Source organism: Bufo bufo, chromosome 1 (genome assembly GCF_905171765.1).
Source record: "Bufo bufo chromosome 1, aBufBuf1.1, whole genome shotgun sequence".
NCBI classification, from domain to species: Eukaryota; Metazoa; Chordata; class Amphibia; order Anura; family Bufonidae; genus Bufo; species Bufo bufo.
Genome location: NC_053389.1, coordinates 819899286 through 819915999, shown reverse-complemented (window position 1 = coordinate 819915999; position 16714 = coordinate 819899286). Strand labels below are relative to the sequence as shown.

General features: G+C 44.3%; 2 protein-coding genes across 2 annotated transcripts; both read right to left on the bottom strand.

Annotated features, from left to right (window-relative positions):
- Window positions 1-1634: 1634 nt before the first annotated feature.
- LOC120989335 (olfactory receptor 11L1-like) lies at window positions 1635-2585 on the bottom strand. Its single transcript, XM_040417384.1, has one exon. The coding sequence runs from the start codon at window positions 2583-2585 to the stop codon at window positions 1635-1637; it is 951 nt and encodes a 316-aa protein (XP_040273318.1).
- A 10805-nt stretch (window positions 2586-13390) lies between these two features.
- On the bottom strand, window positions 13391-14341 carry LOC120989329 (olfactory receptor 11L1-like). The gene has a single exon (XM_040417372.1). It carries the CDS (start codon window positions 14339-14341, stop codon window positions 13391-13393), a length of 951 nt encoding a protein of 316 aa, XP_040273306.1.
- Window positions 14342-16714: the final 2373 nt, after the last annotated feature.

Genomic DNA, 16714 nt, shown 5'->3' with positions numbered 1-16714 from the left:
CGAACTTTTTTTTCAAGTTCGGCCGAACCTGCCGAACCCAAACATCCAGGTGTCCGCTCAACTCTATGGGTCAGTAATTGTCTGGGGGGCAATTCTTTGAAGGGCCGCACAGACCTCCATGTGCTAGTCTGAAGTACCCTGACTGCTATTAGGTACTGGGATTAAATCCTCAGACCCATTGTGAGACCATATGCCGGTGCAGTGGGCCCTGGGTTCCTTCTGATGCAAGATAATGCTAGGCCTCATGTGGCTGAAGTGTGTCAGCAGTTCCTGCATGATGGTGGCATTGATGCTATGGACTGGCCAGCCTGTTTCCCAGACCTGAATCTGCAACAACAGCGGTCTGCAAGGGGTCTCTTTAAGATGAGATAAGTGTTTAGTGACGCCAGTTGCATTGGCGCAACAAGGGGACGGAGTCCCTTTAACAAATGGTGTTGGTACCCATGTGTAGTTATGGCCGAGTGATATACGGTGCCCAATAATGTCCCTTAATGTTTTGTGCACATGTCACGGTGCTCCTACCTGGATACGCTGGAACGCCAGGCTTTGGCTCTGAAGCAGACAAATAGGGTGAACAATTAAGGGAGTTGAAGAAATATTTCAGTCCAGACCTTGTTATAAAGTTCAATGGCAGCTTTACTTTTCATAAACGTTTCTCCAAATGGTTTGCAGACTTTATCTTGGTTCCAGCAGGCTTTAGCATTAACTCTGGCAGGCAAACAATCTCAAATCTGCTACATTGGTTTCTCTTTTGCTCTGCTGTACTAACAGACTTAAATGGAATCTCTGCTTCTGCAGGATGCTGTAACTTCTCTCTGCAGTCTGACTCTGGATTATGCCAGGAAATAGGTTAGAATCCTGTAAGCTCCAACATGGAGCCTCAACCAGAACTCCCTACCTCCTTCTGGTAGCAAACTGGACTGTCCCACTTCTGACCAAGAAAGTAGGGGAGAATGGAATGGTGAGTTCCATTTTCTCTAAGTATAGCTCTGCCATAGTTGCTGCCACCTGCTGGTGAACCAGGCACATTACATGAACAATTACATAACATTATTATAAATGCACAGTGTCTAGGGACCTGGAAATGAATGCATAAGATAACATTATATTAGCATTCACAGATAGAATCAGGGCGTAGGACTGGTAATGCTACTCTGGAACGTTACAAATCCAATCGAACACATCTGGGACATCATGTCTCATTCCTTCCGACAATGCCATGTTGCACAGCAGACTGTCTAGCAGTTGACTGATGTTTTAATCCAGGTCTGGGAGGAGATCCCTCAGGAGAACATTTGCCGCCTCGTAAGGAGCATACCCAGGCGTTGTAGTGGGGTCATACAGGAACGTGGCGTCCACACACACTACTGAGACTCATTTCCTTGTCTTGAGGCATTTTCACTGAAGTTGGATCAGCCTGAAATTTGATTTTGCACTAGTTTTGAGTATCATTCCAAATCCAGACCTCCATGGAATATTATTTTTTTATAATTTTTATGCATTATTGTTCTCATTGCATTCCACTATGTAATGAATAAAGATTTGCAACTAAAATATTTCCCTCATTGAGATCTAGGATGTGATATTTTAGTGTCCCCTTTATTTTTGGAGCACTGTATATTGTTTTGTATATTTTACAAGAAATTACTTTTAAATGTCCCAAAAGCTTTAATGATGTGTGAGTTCCTTAAGCTGTATATCACTGGATTTATCAACGGAGTCCCAACAGTGTACAGCAGTGATAGAAACTTTTTTATATTCAACGATTGGCCTTTGGTTGGAAGTATATAAACACCAAATAATGTTCCATAGAATATGGAGACCACAGTGAGGTGGGAGCTGCAGGTGGAGAAGGCTTTCTGTCTACCAGTAGATGAAGGAATATTCAGGATGACAAAGATGATATAACTATAGGACATTATAATTATCATAAAAGCACATAAAAGAACAGGGGCAGATATTAACATAATTTCTAACTGGACACCACTGGTATCTGAACACGATAGTTCGAGTATTGGCATCAGGTCACAGAAGAAATGATCAATGGTTTTGGGTCCACAATATTGTAAGGAGGATGTTGATGCCATTTCAACTGTCGACAAAGAAAAACCCAGCAACCAACTTATAATGACCAGTTTCTGGCAGAAATTGCGATTCATGATGGTGGTGTAACGTAATGGGTTACATATGGCCAAATACCTGTCATAAGACATGACGGTCAGAAGAAAACACTCTGAACCCTCACAGAAGGCAAATATAAAAAACTGAGCAATGCAACCTACAAAATAAATGATCCCAACTTTATGCAGTAGAACATGGAGCAGACTGGGGACAATGTCTGTGGTTAGTAAGACGTCAGCAATAGACAGTTGTGTGAGGAAAAAGTACATGGGCTGGTGAAGTTCCCTGACGTGTGTCACCAGGGTTACCATGAGGAGGTTTCCACATAACGTCAGACAGTAGATCAGGAGGAAAATTGTAAAGAGAACGTAATTTACATTCTTTGAACTTTGAAATCCTAACAAATGGATTTTCGTAATCATGGAAATATTTGGTTGAAGCATATTCTGAACTAAATTAAGCATGTTACAGTGTAAATAATCAGTGATAAGCGTCAGTGGCAATATTCTAATTTGCGATATTTCCCAAATATTTGGGCGAATATTCTTCATATTTTTGCGGTTTTGAGAATTTTTTATCTCCTGTCATTATTTTCTTGATTGCGAAAATCGGCAATCTGAAGATTCGCGATGAAAATTTGCAATCAACACTACTCCTAAGGTGAAAGATATTGCAGCCTTCTCATTGGCCCACAAGCAAGAAGCATTGAGGAATCATGGGTACTGATGAATAAAATGTTGAATATTCGTGATTACGAAGATATAGCACTATATTCTAGATATTTGTGAAATCTCGAAGTGCCAATATTCGCGATAAAAATTTGCGATTAGAATATTCGCGATCAACACTATAAATAATGTAAAGTCAATTAAAAAAAGTAGAGAACAGAAAAAAAAAAGCAGCAGTTAAGTTTTAAAGCTACTTATTTTTACAGTACTGGCTAAAACTAGACACAATATGCAGAAAGCGAAAAAAAAAGTCATGGAGCATGTCGAATTGGTAAAACATTAAAATAGAATAAATAAAGACATAGATACTTTGCTAAATAACCTGGAAATTTATAATTCCTACATGTAATTCCACATTTTAGCAGATATTGTTTAAGAATGCAAGAATATTTTCTGAAAATAAGTGCAAAATCGTCAGAGAGAGAAACATAAAAGAAAGTAACCTAAAATAGAAAGAAAAAAAAGAGTGAAAAGTAATTATCGGCATTATTTTTATATAGTTTTACTGTAAAATAAATGATTTGGTTATTAATAGAGATATAAGAGAGCTGGAAGTGACAACAGCTTTAACAACAGGTCCCGCATTTTCTGTCGTTCAGTCTTCACCGCTATTATTTATATTATAATGCAGAACCTCATTGAACACTCGGGATTATGAGAAACCCGTAATTATTCTCCTGAGCTTAATTTACTTTGTATAAAAAAATCATATCTGGTGATTACTGTTATATAGCAATATTATATTTAGACTTGCTCATCGAGAAACATTTTACATTCTTTTTTTTTACATTCAAAGAAGCACTCCAGTATTTTGTTTCTACCATCGTACATCATACTTTATCCTTCCAGTGGTCTACTTAATATGGTGGAAGCAATATACTAAGCTGAGCGAGACCAGTAGTAGATTTTCTGATTGCCTGATTGGAGTTGGGAAGGAATTTTTCCCCCCTTAAAGCCTCATGCACACGTCGGTGAAACACGGACCGTGTGATACCGGCCTGGATTTCTTCTGAGCGCAGGAGTGCACGGCGTCCATACCAGTGTATTACTGTCCTGCGGCGGCAGCAGGAAGCGCAAGGCGTCATAGCAACTAATGATGCCGTGCGCTCCTGCACTCAGAAGAAATCCAGGCCGGTATCACACGGTCCGTGTTCCACAGACGTGTGCATGAGGCTTAAGTGAGGAAACCTGGCTATTACCTCACAGGATTTTTTTTGCCTTCCTCTGGATTACCTTGCAGGATAAGAGGCCGAACTGGATGGACAAATGTCTTTTTTCGGCCTTAATATACTATGTTACTATGTTTTTATTATATTTTGTGAAACCAATGAGTGGAGCATGGGTTTGCTCCAAAAAATATGCCTTTAAATGTTCAGAATGCCTGACCACCCACAAGTGTTGAATGTCAGAAGAAAAAGTGTCTTGTTGCGAACAAGCCTAGAAAATTATTCCCTTTTAATTGGCAGCAGCAGTAGTGCAGTGTGGATGTGGAAAGGGTATGGATATAGTGGCACGTGGCGGTAGCAGAAGCAGCATAGCATGGAATATACAAGGCAGTAGAATGGCTTTCTATAGGTATTAGTAGTGTTAGTAGTACTAGTGGTGGTAGTAGTAGTAGCGCAGATGTGTGGTGTTAATAGTTTTAGAAGTAGGGGATTAGCAATAAGGAGTAGCAGCTGTGGCAGCATCCATATGGTACATGTGCAACGTGCCACCCCCCAGGGCCGATTGTGTCCCAGGTTTTTAGGGTGGCATGGTGCAGCCTCAATAGTTTTTGTATCTGTCACAATGCTCATACCTAGATAACGTTGCTTCCCCGGGTTAGGCTCCGAAGCAATAAAGGAGTGAGTTGTGGCCCTATTAGCTAGCGTTAGGTGTCCCCAGCAGTCTGTCCCTGCTCCACAAAGCAACCTCTCCCTACACTGGCAAAACACTAAATGTAAAATGGCTGCCAGATCGGGTTCTGTTATAGGGTGGGGGGGGGGTGTCCATGTTCTGAAACTTTTTAATTGGCAGTCCTGTCCCACTTGATTTTTGTGTCATGGGTCAAAGTTCGGCGTAATGCAAAAGAATTTGGTGCCGGCGGACATCGCCATATGTGCGCATGGTCATCGAATCATGACGCTTATAAAGAGTTCCTGTTTTATACCTTCATGAAGTCTTGGCTCATGTTTGGGGGATGGAATAACTACACTCTTGGGGATTGCTATATCACAATACTCCGCTGAGTATAAGCTCTTGTAGGAGCTTGCTCCTGGTTCCTGTCTCTGGATTTAGGAGAGGTTCACCCACTGGAGCCTTGTCGTAGGTCCAGGGTGGGTAGGAGACGGCGAGACCTCCACCAAGCTTCGGCGGTTCGTGGAGTCTGCAGTGCTGACGGTGTCAAGTGGAGTGCTTGGAGTCCTCTGGAAGCACTAGGAGCATCTATCGACGGAGGTACCCGGTGAGGGTGCTAGGCGTTCCGTTACATTGGTGGCAAGCAGTGGGATGGCGTCCTAGTGTGAGGAGAAACAGCTCGGAGACACCGTGGAGTATATTGAGGGCAACGCTAGTATCCGTACAGCGCCCCTGGCTACAGCAATATGGATACCGTTGGTTCCTGCACAGCATTCCATGAGGAAGATCACCCGTATTACATTGATGCAGAGCGGAAAGGCTTATGGCACCTGGCCCTGGAGGACGTGCAGCGTGGGAGGGGTGAGAGTCTTCCCAGGAAGGAGCAGAGATTGTGAATGCGATTGGCACTGCGACTACTTCTACTGGGAGAGCAACCATTGATGGAGAGGGTGTCAGAGCTTGAGACACTGGTATGGCAGAAAACCTGGCTGGATGACGCTTACCAAGCACTATGGTGGGACACAGTACGACAGTCTCCATGGATGGAGGAGTACGCCAAGCCCGAAGGTGAGGAATATAATTGCCCTGGTTTATTGTGGGAGTCTTTTGAAGACATTGACTTTGGGAGCACAGAAGAGTCTAGATTTTGGGACATTACTGACTACAGGTGGGACTTGCACAATTGGCCTACAACTAGTGGGGTGAGGGCAGATCTGACCTTTCTGGTCCAAAGGGAGTGGGAACTGGAGCAAGATTATCAACAGTTGTTTCGCTCCATTCAAGCCCAGCGCAAGATACAAGACAGTTGGATACCAGGCCCAGACCTGCAGCCCTACCCCTGGCAAGTCACAGCTGAGGTATCCCCTACTTCCTCACCAACTGTGGAGGTAGGGGACTTCATAGACTGGTACTGGGAGAAACCCCAGTCGGCAGGTGGAGATGGGACCGTAGTCACTCCACCGTCCCAACAGGGTGGCTAGGCAGGCGGCCCAGATCCCCAACTGCCACTGGGAGTACAGGGAGAGGAGATTGTCGGTCCCTCATCTCTGCAACAACCAGAATCACTGGTAGTGGAGACAGCCGGTCTCACTACCCAGCGGCAGTATACTCTACAGGGAGAGGAGACAGTTGGTCTCTCTCCCCAGCGGCAGATGGGGTATCCAGAGGAGGGGGTAAGTGATAGCCCCCCTCCACAGCTCTCTCCCAGCCCAATACTGAGGGTAGTGGGTAAGGCTTTAAACCCCACTGACCCCTCTCCAGCAGAAGAGCTGGCATCAGAGCAGAGCGCCGCTGGCCTCTGCCCTAACCGTTCATTTACTACCCAGCAGGAGTTGGCACCATGCACCCCAGCTGAAGTGCTGGCATCAGGGCAGAGCGCCGCTGGCCTCTGCCCTCCCCTATCCTCTTCTCCAGAGCCGGACATCCCACAGGCTACCCCAGCGGAAGAGCTGGCATCTGGGCAGAGCTCAGTTGGCCTCTGCCCTCCTCTATCCTCTTATCCAGAGCCTGACTCCCCACAGGCTACCCCAGCAGAAGAGCTGGCATCTGGGCAGAGCGCAGTCAGCCTCTGCCCTCCCCTATCCTCTTCTCCAGAGCCGGACTTACCACAGGCTACCCCAGTGGAAGAGCTGGCATCGGGGCAGAGCGCAGTCGGCCTCTGCCCACCAAGTACCTACAGCTCCAAGCTAGAGAGCAACAAGGAAGCAAGGAGTAGCAGATGCCCATTGTATTTTGTTATGTGAGGGTACCCAGATAGCTAATTGTATGTATTTGTGTATTCTGAGTGCCCTTCATCTAATGATATGCACTCAGACTTGAGCTATCTGGGAATATGTTAAATGTCTGTGTTTGCTGTGGGGGTGTGACATTGTGTGTTTGGGTGGTGATTTCTGTCCGGTTGTCCCCACATGTGTATTGGCAATTTCCCTTTGTCTTGAGAGATAATTGGATTACTCCTCGGGTGTCTCCAGGGCAGAGAGGAGGAAACCATGATGCATTGTGGGGATGTGTTGTGTCTGTGTATCCTGAGTTGCTGCATATCTGTCCTGTGTCGCAGTCTTCCTTCTGGTCCCCTAGGGGCGTGTCCACCAGATGGGGACCTGCATAAATACGGGCGGGTAGCCCTCAATAAAGAGTTCCTGTTTTATACCTTCATGAAGTCTTGGCTCATGTTTGGAGGATGGAATAACTACACTCTTGGGGATTGCTATATCACAATACTCCCCTGAGTATAAGCTCTTGTAGGAGCTTGCTCCTGGTTCCTGTCTCTGGATTTAGGAGAGGTTCACCAACTGGAGCCTGGAGCCTTGTCGTAGGTCCAGGGTGGGTAGGAGGCGGCGAGACCTCCACCAAGCTTCGGCGGTTCGTGCGGTCTGCAGTGCTGACGGTGTCAAGTGGAGTGCTTGGAGTCCTCTGGAAGCACTAGGAGCAACTATCGATGGAGGTACCCAGTCGGGGTGCTAGGCGTTCCGTTACAATTACCATTCTTAGAAGCCTATACAAACCAAAATGGTTTATTTCCTTTTCTCCTGAAATTAGAATTAGGGCTGCAACGATTAATCAACGTTATTGATAATATTCTATAACAGGATTCGTTGTTGACGAATCCCGTTATTGAATAATCGGCCGATTTGTTGCTATGTGGGCGGGAGCGGGTGGTCAGGCGCTATGTCTGCGAGTCCCATACATTTTGCATGCTCCCGCACGGCCGCAGTTAAGTCCCTGACCCTGGGGCGTCGTTAGGTCAAAACATTTGGGGCTTGAGCCCCGGATTTTTTGTCCAATGCCCGGAATGTTATGATGGCTCCACCCCCTTGTACTTGTTCCGCTACTTGCATGCTGCGCAGGCATGAGTTCAGTCACTTTAGTGCACAATCCCTTCCTGCAGTGCGTGATCCCACGAGACCCGCCACTGTAGGTAACTGGTCTCGCGGGATCATGCGCTGCAGGATGGGATTGCGAACCGAAGTGACTGAAGTTGAACTCAAGCCCATGCAGCCAGCAGAACATGTACAAGGGGGATGAGGGGATGATCTTTGTGGTTGCCCAGATGGCTAGGCCCTTCACAGTAGTTATTAACCCCTTTCAGCAGTCCCTCATTCACTGAAGGGGGGACTGCTGAAATGGGTTAATAACTACTGTGAAAGGGGGACTGCTGAAAGGGGTTAATAACTACTGTGAAGGCCCCCCCCCGACGATGAGGGCGTGGCTTCATTGGAGGGGCATGACTTCACAGGGGTGGGATACAGTGGGCTTGTGCCCTGGATGTTTTCAGACCGTAGCAACACCCCTGCTCTGACCCCTGACTTTCAGTCCCACCCTTCTCTGACCCTCCGCTCACCAATCAGGCGCTGCTGCTGCTCTCCTCCCCCCGCCCCCTGATACGCTACGTCGTGCGTTATGCTACATCGTGCGTACGTTTATGGAGTCTCAGCCTGCCCTGGAGTACCTCACCCGTGCCATGCTAAGCCCACCTGCCGTCGGTAGGCCAGTTGCCGACTGTATAATGTGCCCTGTATCATGCTGCCACTGTTACTGCCGCATTGCCACAATGTCCCAGGCTTTTGCACATTGCTATACACATGGGGGTATGTGCAAAGCATTGCACCCTAGTGTCTGTACACTTCTTAGTCTGCACATACCCCCATGTGTATAGTTAAATACATTTCAAATATAAATTATAATGTTACCGATGCTGTACGGCAACCGGCGTAAACAGTAAAAAAATCCAAAATTGCTGCTTTTTACTCACATCCTAGAAAAATGAAATAAATGATTAAAAAGTCACATATACGCAAAAGTGTAACCAATAAAAACTTGCAAGATCATACTTGTCTATCTCAAGTACATCCACACCCTCGGAACGCCTCTTCTCTGCAACAGGCAACATAGCGTGTAAGAAGAGAGCTAGCCTCAGCCTCTGACTTTTTTACATTCTAATGCAAAATTTTTATAATTATGTAACTCCTAAAATTGTTTTAATATGGCCTTTGTACATAATTTTTCAAGTAAAATCATATAAACCCCTTTTTTTTTGTCATTTTGGTGTTTTTCCCGATTAATCGATGAAATTATCGACAACTAATCGATTATTCAAATAATCGTTAGCTGCAACCCTAATTAGAATGATCCTCTGGTGAAAAAAAAAATCTCAATTAAGTGGGGAATGATCAGAACACTAACCTGGTGCCCTGCTTTTTGTCTTTTCAGCTGCAGTTCATCTGACCTCCAGGCTTCTCTTCTGCCATCCAAGATGGACACATTACTTACTGGACTACCTGATGCACACTGTGCACTTTGCTCTCCAAGAAACTTCCTGCTCTTTCAACCCTGCTGTTAGATTGGCCAGCACTGCTCACATGAAGTCGTCTTGCAACAGCGGTCCGCAAGGGGTCTCTTTAAGATGAGATAAGTGTTTTGTGATGCCAGTTGCACTGAAGCAACAACGGGACGGAGTCCCTTTAAGAAATGGTGTTGGTACCCAGGTGTAGGAATGGCCGAGTGATATAGGGTGACCTATAATGTCCCTTATTGTTTTGTGTGCACATGTCACAGTGCTCCTACATGAATATGCTGGAACCCCTGGCGTTGGCTCTGAAGCAGACAAAAAGTGTGAACAATTGAGGGATTTGAACAAATATTTGAGTGATGAAGTTAAATGGCAGCTTTACTTTGCATAAACGTTTCTCCAAATGGTTTGCAGACTTTTTCTTGGTTCCAGCAGGCTTTAGCATTAACTCTGGCAGGCAAACAATCTCAACTCTGCTACATCGGTTTCTCTTTGGCTCTGCTGTACTAACAGACTTAAATGGAATCTCTGCTTCTGCAGGATGCTGCAACTTCTCTCTGTAGTCTGACTCTGGATTATGCCAGGGAATAGGTTAGAATCCTGGCAGCTCCAACATGGAGCCTCAACCAGAAAACACCAGAAGTGTAGCTCTGCCATAGTTGCTGCCACCTGCTGGTGAACCAGGCACATTACATGAACAATTACATAACATTATTATAAATGCACAGTGTCTAGGGACCTGGAAATAAATGCACAAGATAACATTATATTAGCATTCACAGATAGAAGCAGGACATAAGAGCAGTAATTCCATTCTGGGGTGTTACAGTCTCACCAATCTGATGGTAACAGATAGTGTATTGGACTACCAAATGCACAGCGTGGCCATCTTGATCTCAAAAGATGAAAAGGAAGGCATTGGGAAAGTGTTCTGCTGTAGAGTCAGAGGGTTGAAGATTTTGAAGATATTTCATTTTTTCTTTCAATTTTGCTGGTACTACTTTTCAAATTACACTGCTCATAAAATAAAGGGAAGACTTAAAGAGGACCTTTCACCGATTATTACACTATGAACTAAGCATACAGACATGGAGAGCGGCGCCCGGGGATCTCACTGCACTTACTATTATCCCCGGGCGCCGCTCCGTTCTCCTGCTATGCCCTCCGGTATGTTCGCTCAGTAAGTTATAGTAGGCGGAGATTCCAGTCACTAAGTTATGGTAGGCGGAGTCTGCCCTTGTTCTGCTCTAGGGCTGGCCAATCGCAGCGCAGAGCTCACAGCCCGGGAGGTTATTTTCTCCCAGGCTGTGAGCTCTGCAATGCGATTGGCCAGCGCTACAGAAGAACAAGGGCAGACTCCGCCTACCATAACTTAGGGAACAGAGATACCGGAGGACATAGCAGGAGAGCGGTGCCCGGGGATAATAGTAAGTGCAGTGAGATCCCCGGGCACCGCTCTACATGTCTGTATACTTAGTTCATAGTGTAATAATCGGTGAAAGGTCCTCTTTAAACATCACGATGTAACTTCAAGTCAATCACACTTCTGTGAAATCAACCTGTCCAGTTATGAAACAACACTTATTGTGAATCAATTTCTCCTGCTGTTGTGCAAATTGAATAGACAACAGGCAGAAATGATAGGCAATTAGCAAGACAACCCCTATAAAGGGGCGGTTCTTCAGGTGGGGACCACAGACCATTTATCTGTTCTCATCCTTTTTGGCTGTTGTTTTGGTCACTTTTGCATTTTGTCATTGCTCTCACCCCTAGAGATAGCATGAGGCGGTGCTTTCACTCTAGTGGTAGCATGAGGCGGTGCCTACAACCCATAGAAGTGGCTCAGGTAGTGCAGCTCATCCAGGATGGCACATCAATGCAAGCTGTGGCAGAAGGTTTGCTGTGTCTGTCAGCACAGTGTCCAGAGCAGATACCAGGAGACAGGCCAGTACATCGATAGATGTGGAAGTGCCTGTAGGTGGGCAACAACCCAGCAGCAGGACTGCAAGGAGGAACAGGAGAAGCAGTTCCAGAACCCTGCAAAATGACCTCCAGCAGGAAACTAATATCCATGTGTCTGCTCCAACTGTCAGAAACAGAATCCATGAGGGTGGTATGAGGGCCTGACATCCACAAGTCAGCGTTGTGCTTACAGCCCAACACCATGCAGGGCGATTGGCATTTGCCAGAGAACACAAAGATTGGCAGATTTGACATTGGTGCCCTGTGCTCTTCACGGATAAGAGCAGGTTCGCACTGAGCACATGTGACGGACGTGAGAGAGTTTGGAGATTTCATGGAGAACGTTCTGCTGCCTGCAACATCCTCCAGCATGACCGGTTTGGCAGTGGGTCAGTAATGGTCTGGGGGGAATTTCTTTGGAGAGCCGCACAGACCTCTATGTACTAGCCAGAGGTAGCCTGACTGCCATTAGATACTGGGATGAAATCCTCAGACCCATTGTGAGACCATATGCAGGTGCAGTGGGCCCTGGGTTCCTTCTGATGCATGATAATTCTAGGCCTCATGTGGCTGAAGTGTGTCAGCAGTTCCTGTATGATGATGGCATTGATGCTATGGACTGTCCAGTCCATTCCCCAGACCTGAATCTACAGCAACAGCGGTCCGCAAGGGGTCTCTTTAAGATGAGATAAGTGTTTTGTGACGCCAATTGCATTTAAACAACCATGGGACGGAGTCCCTTTAAAAAATTGTGTTGGTACCCACGTGTAGTTATGGCCAAGTGATATAGGGTGGTCTATAAGGTCCCTTAATGTTTTGTGCACGTGTCACAGTGCTCCTACCTCGATACGCTGGAACCCCAGGCATTGGCTCTGAAGCAGACAAATAGGGTGAACAATTGAGGAATTTGAAGAAATATTTGAGTTCAGCTCTTGAGATGAAGTTAAATGGCAGCTTTACTTTGCATAAACGTTTCTCCAAATGGTTTGCAGACTTTTTCTTGGTTCCAGCAGGCTTTAGCATTAAGTCTGGCATGCAAACAATCTCAATTCTACTACATTGGTTTCTCTTTGACTCTGCTGTACTAACAGACTTAAATGAAATCTCTGCTTCTGCAGGATGCTGCAACTTCTCTCTGTAGTCTGACTGGATTATGACAGGGAATAGGTTAGAATCCTGGCAGCTCCAACATGGAGCCTCAACCAGAACTCCCTACCTCCTTCTGGTAGCAAACTGGACTGTCCCACTTCTGACCAAGAAAGGAGGGGAGAATGGATTGGTGAGTTCCATTCTCTCTAAGTGTAGCTCTGCCATAGTTTCTGCTACCCGCTGGTGAACCAGGCACATTACATGAACAATTACATAACATTATTATAAATGCACAGTGTCTAGGGACCTGGAAATAAATGCACAAGATAACATTATATTACCATTAACAGATAGAAGCAGGGTGTAGGACTGATAATGCCACTCTGGAGCGTTACAAATCCAATCGAGCACATCTGGGACATCATGTCTCGTTCCTTCCGACAATGCCATGTTGCACCGCAGACTGTCTAGCAGTTGACTGATGTTTTAATCCAGGTCTGGGAGGAGATCCCTCAGGAGAACATTTGTCGCCTCGTCAGGAGCATGCGTAGGCGTTGTAGTGGAGTCATACAGGGACGTGGCGTCCACACACACTACTGAGACTCATTTCCTTGTCTTGAGGCATTTCCACTGGAGTTGGATCAGCCTGAAATTAGATTTTGCACTCGTTTTGAGTATCATTCCAAATCCAGACCTCCATGCAATATTATTTTTTTTTATAATTTTTATGCTTTATTGTTCTCATTGCATTCCACTATGTAATGAATAAAGATTTGCAACAAAAATATTTCATTCATTGAGATCTAGGATGTGATATTTTAGTGTCCCCTTTATTTTTTGAGCAGTGTAAATTGTTTTGTATCTTTTACAAGAAATTACTTTTAAATGTCCCAAAAGCTTTAATGATGTGTGAGTTCCTTAAGCTGTATATCACTGGATTTATCAACGGAGTCCCAACAGTGTACAGCAATGATAGAAACTTTTTTATATTCAACGATTGGCCTTTGGTTGGAAGTATATAAACACCAAATAATGTTCCATAGAATATGGAGACCACAGTGAGGTGGGAGCTGCAGGTGGAGAAGGCTTTCTGTCTACCAGTAGATGAAGGAATATTCAGGATGACAAAGATGATATAACTATAGGACATTATAATTATCATAAAAGCACATAAAAGAACAGGGGCAGCTATTAACATAATTTCTAACTGGACACCACTGGTATCTGAACACGATAGTTCGAGTATTGGCATCAGGTCACAGAAGAAATGATCAATGATTTTGGGTCCACAATATTGTAAGGAGGATGTTGATGCCATTTCAACTGTCGAGAAAGAAAAACCCAACAACCAACTTATAATGACCAGTTTCAGGCACAAATTGCGATTCATGATGGTGGTATACCGCAATGGGTTACAGATGGCCAAATATCTGTCATAAGACATGACTGTCAGAAGAAAACACTCTGAACCCTCACAGAAGGCAAATATAAAAAACTGAGCAATGCAACCTACAAAATGAATGATCCCAACTTTATGCAGTAGAACATGGAGCAGACTAGGGACAATATCTGTGGTCAGTAAGACGTCAGCTATAGATAGTTGTGTGAGGAAAAAGTACATGGGCTGGTGAAGTTCCCTGACGAGTGTCACCAGGGTTACCATGAGGAGGTTTCCACATAACGTCAGACAGTAGATCAGGAGGAAAATTGTAAAGAGAACGTAATTTACATTCTTTGAACTTTGAAATCCTAACAAATGGATTTTCGTAATCATGGAAATATTTGGTTGAAGCATATTCTGAACTGAATTAAGCATGTTACAGTGTAAATAATCAGTGATGAGCGTCAGTGGCAATATTCTAATTTGCGATATTTCCCAAATATTTGGGCGAATATTCTTCATATATTCGCGGTTTCGAGAATTTTTTATCTCCTGTCATTATTTTGTTGATTGCGAAAATCGTCAATCTGAAGATTCGCGATGAAAATTTGCAATCAACACTACTCCTAAGGTGAAAGATATTGCAGCCTTCTCATTGGGCCACAAGCAAGAAGCATTGAGGAATCATGGGTACTGATGAATAAAATGTTGAATATTCGTGATTACGAAGATATAGCACTATATTCTAGATATTTGTGCCAATATTTGCGAGAAAAATTTGCGATTAGAATATTCGTGATCAACACTATAAATAATGTAAAGTCAATAAAAAAAGTAGAGAACAGAAAAAAAAGGCAGCAGTTAAGACATAGATACTTTGCTAAATAACCTGGTAATTTATAATTCCTACATGTAATTCCACATTTTAGCAGATATTGTTTAAGAATGCAAGAATATTTTCTGAAAATAAGTGCAAAATCTACAGAGAGAGAAACATAAAAGAAAGTAACCTAAAATAGAAAGAAAAAAAAGAGTGAAAAGTAATTATCGGCATTATTTTTATATAGTTTTACTGTAAAATAAATGATTTGGTTATTAATAGAGATATAAGAGAGCTGGAAGTGACAACAGCTTTAACAACAGGTCCCGCATTTTCTGTCGTTCAGTCTTCACCGCTATTATTTATATTATAATGCAGAACCTCATTGAACACTCGGGATTATGAGAAACCCGTAATTATTCTCCTGTGCTTAATTTACTTTGTATAAAAAAATCATATCTGGTGATTACTGTTATATAGCAATATTATATTTAGACTTGCTCATCGAGAAACATTTTACATTCTTTTTTTTTTACATTCAAAGAAGCACTCCAGTATTTTGTTTCTACCATCATACATCATACTTTATCCTTCCACTGGTCTACTTTATATGGTGGAAGCAATATACTAAGCTGAGCGAGACCAGTAGTAGATTTTCTGATTGCCTGATTGGAGTTGGTAAGGAATTTTTCCCCTCTTAAAGCCTCATGCACACGTCGGTGAAACACGGTGAAACACGGACCGTGTGATACCGGCCTGGATTTCTTCTGAGCGCAGGAGTGCACGGCGGCCATACCAGTGTATTAGGCCGGTATCACATGGTCCGTGTTCCACTGACGTGTGCATGAGGCTTAAGTGAGGAAAACTGGCTTTTACCTCACAGGATTTTTTTTGCCTTCCTCTGCCTTACCTTGCAGGATAACAGGCCGAACTGGATGGACAAATGTCTTTTTTCGGCCTTAATATACTATGTTACTATGTTTTTATTCTATTTTGTGAAACCAATGAGTGGAGCATGGGTTTGCTCCAAAAATTATGCCTTTAAATGTTCAGAATGCCTGACCACCCACAAGTGTTGAATGTTCGAAGAAAAAGTGTCTTGTTTCGAACAAGCCTAGAAAATTATTCCCTTTTAATTGGCAGCAGCAGTAGTGCAGTGTGGATGTGGAAAGGGTATGGATATAGTGGCACGTGGCGGTAGCAGAAGCAGCATAGCATGGAATATACAAGGCAGTAGAACGGCTGTCTATGGGTAGTAGTAGTGTTAGTAGTACTAGTGGTGGTAGTAGTAGTAGCGGCAGATGTGTGGTGTTAATAGTTTTAGCAGTAGGGGATTAGCAATAAGGAGTAGCAGCTGTGGCAGCATCCATATGGTACATGTGCAACGTGCCACCCCCCAGGGCCGATCGTGTCCCAGGTTTTTAGGGTGGCATGGTGCAGCCTCAATAGTTTTTGTATCTGTCACAATGCTCATACCTAGATAACGTTGCTTCCCCGGGTTAGGCTCCGAAGCAATAATGGAGTGAGTTGTAGGAGGTGAAGATTAAGTCAAGTCCAGATTTTATAAAACTTTACTTGAATAAACTTGCATCCAGACAATATTAGTTTTTTCTCTTGGTTCCAGCAGGTTTTGGGTTAAACTCGCAGGCAAACTTGGATATTCTGCTTTCTCTCTTTAATTTGCTAAACTCAGGTTTCAGTCTGGTAGCTGGACTTTATTACTGTTCTGGTACCTTTTGAGTGGGGTGCCTTTGGTTGTTGACCCCCTCGGGATACTCTGTCTGTATCTGTAAGGAGTCATGGTGCTCTATGAGCTGCTTCCCTCTAGACTCCTGCTGCAGGAGGGGCAGCTATTCCCCTCACTTCGCCAAGACTTGACTTGTCTGTTTCCAACGCTAGACTTGACTAAACTAGAACTGACTATAGCTTCCTGAATCCCCCCCCCCCACCACCACCACCACCCTTGGTGGGACTAGCCCACTCCTGCC

What these genes read in the sequence shown, in the direction of transcription:
- LOC120989335 (XM_040417384.1), bottom strand. Translation starts at nt 2,585, where the DNA reads ATGCTTAATTTAGTTCAGAATATGCTTCAACCAAATATTTCCATGATT.
- LOC120989329 (XM_040417372.1), bottom strand. Translation starts at nt 14,341, where the DNA reads ATGCTTAATTCAGTTCAGAATATGCTTCAACCAAATATTTCCATGATT.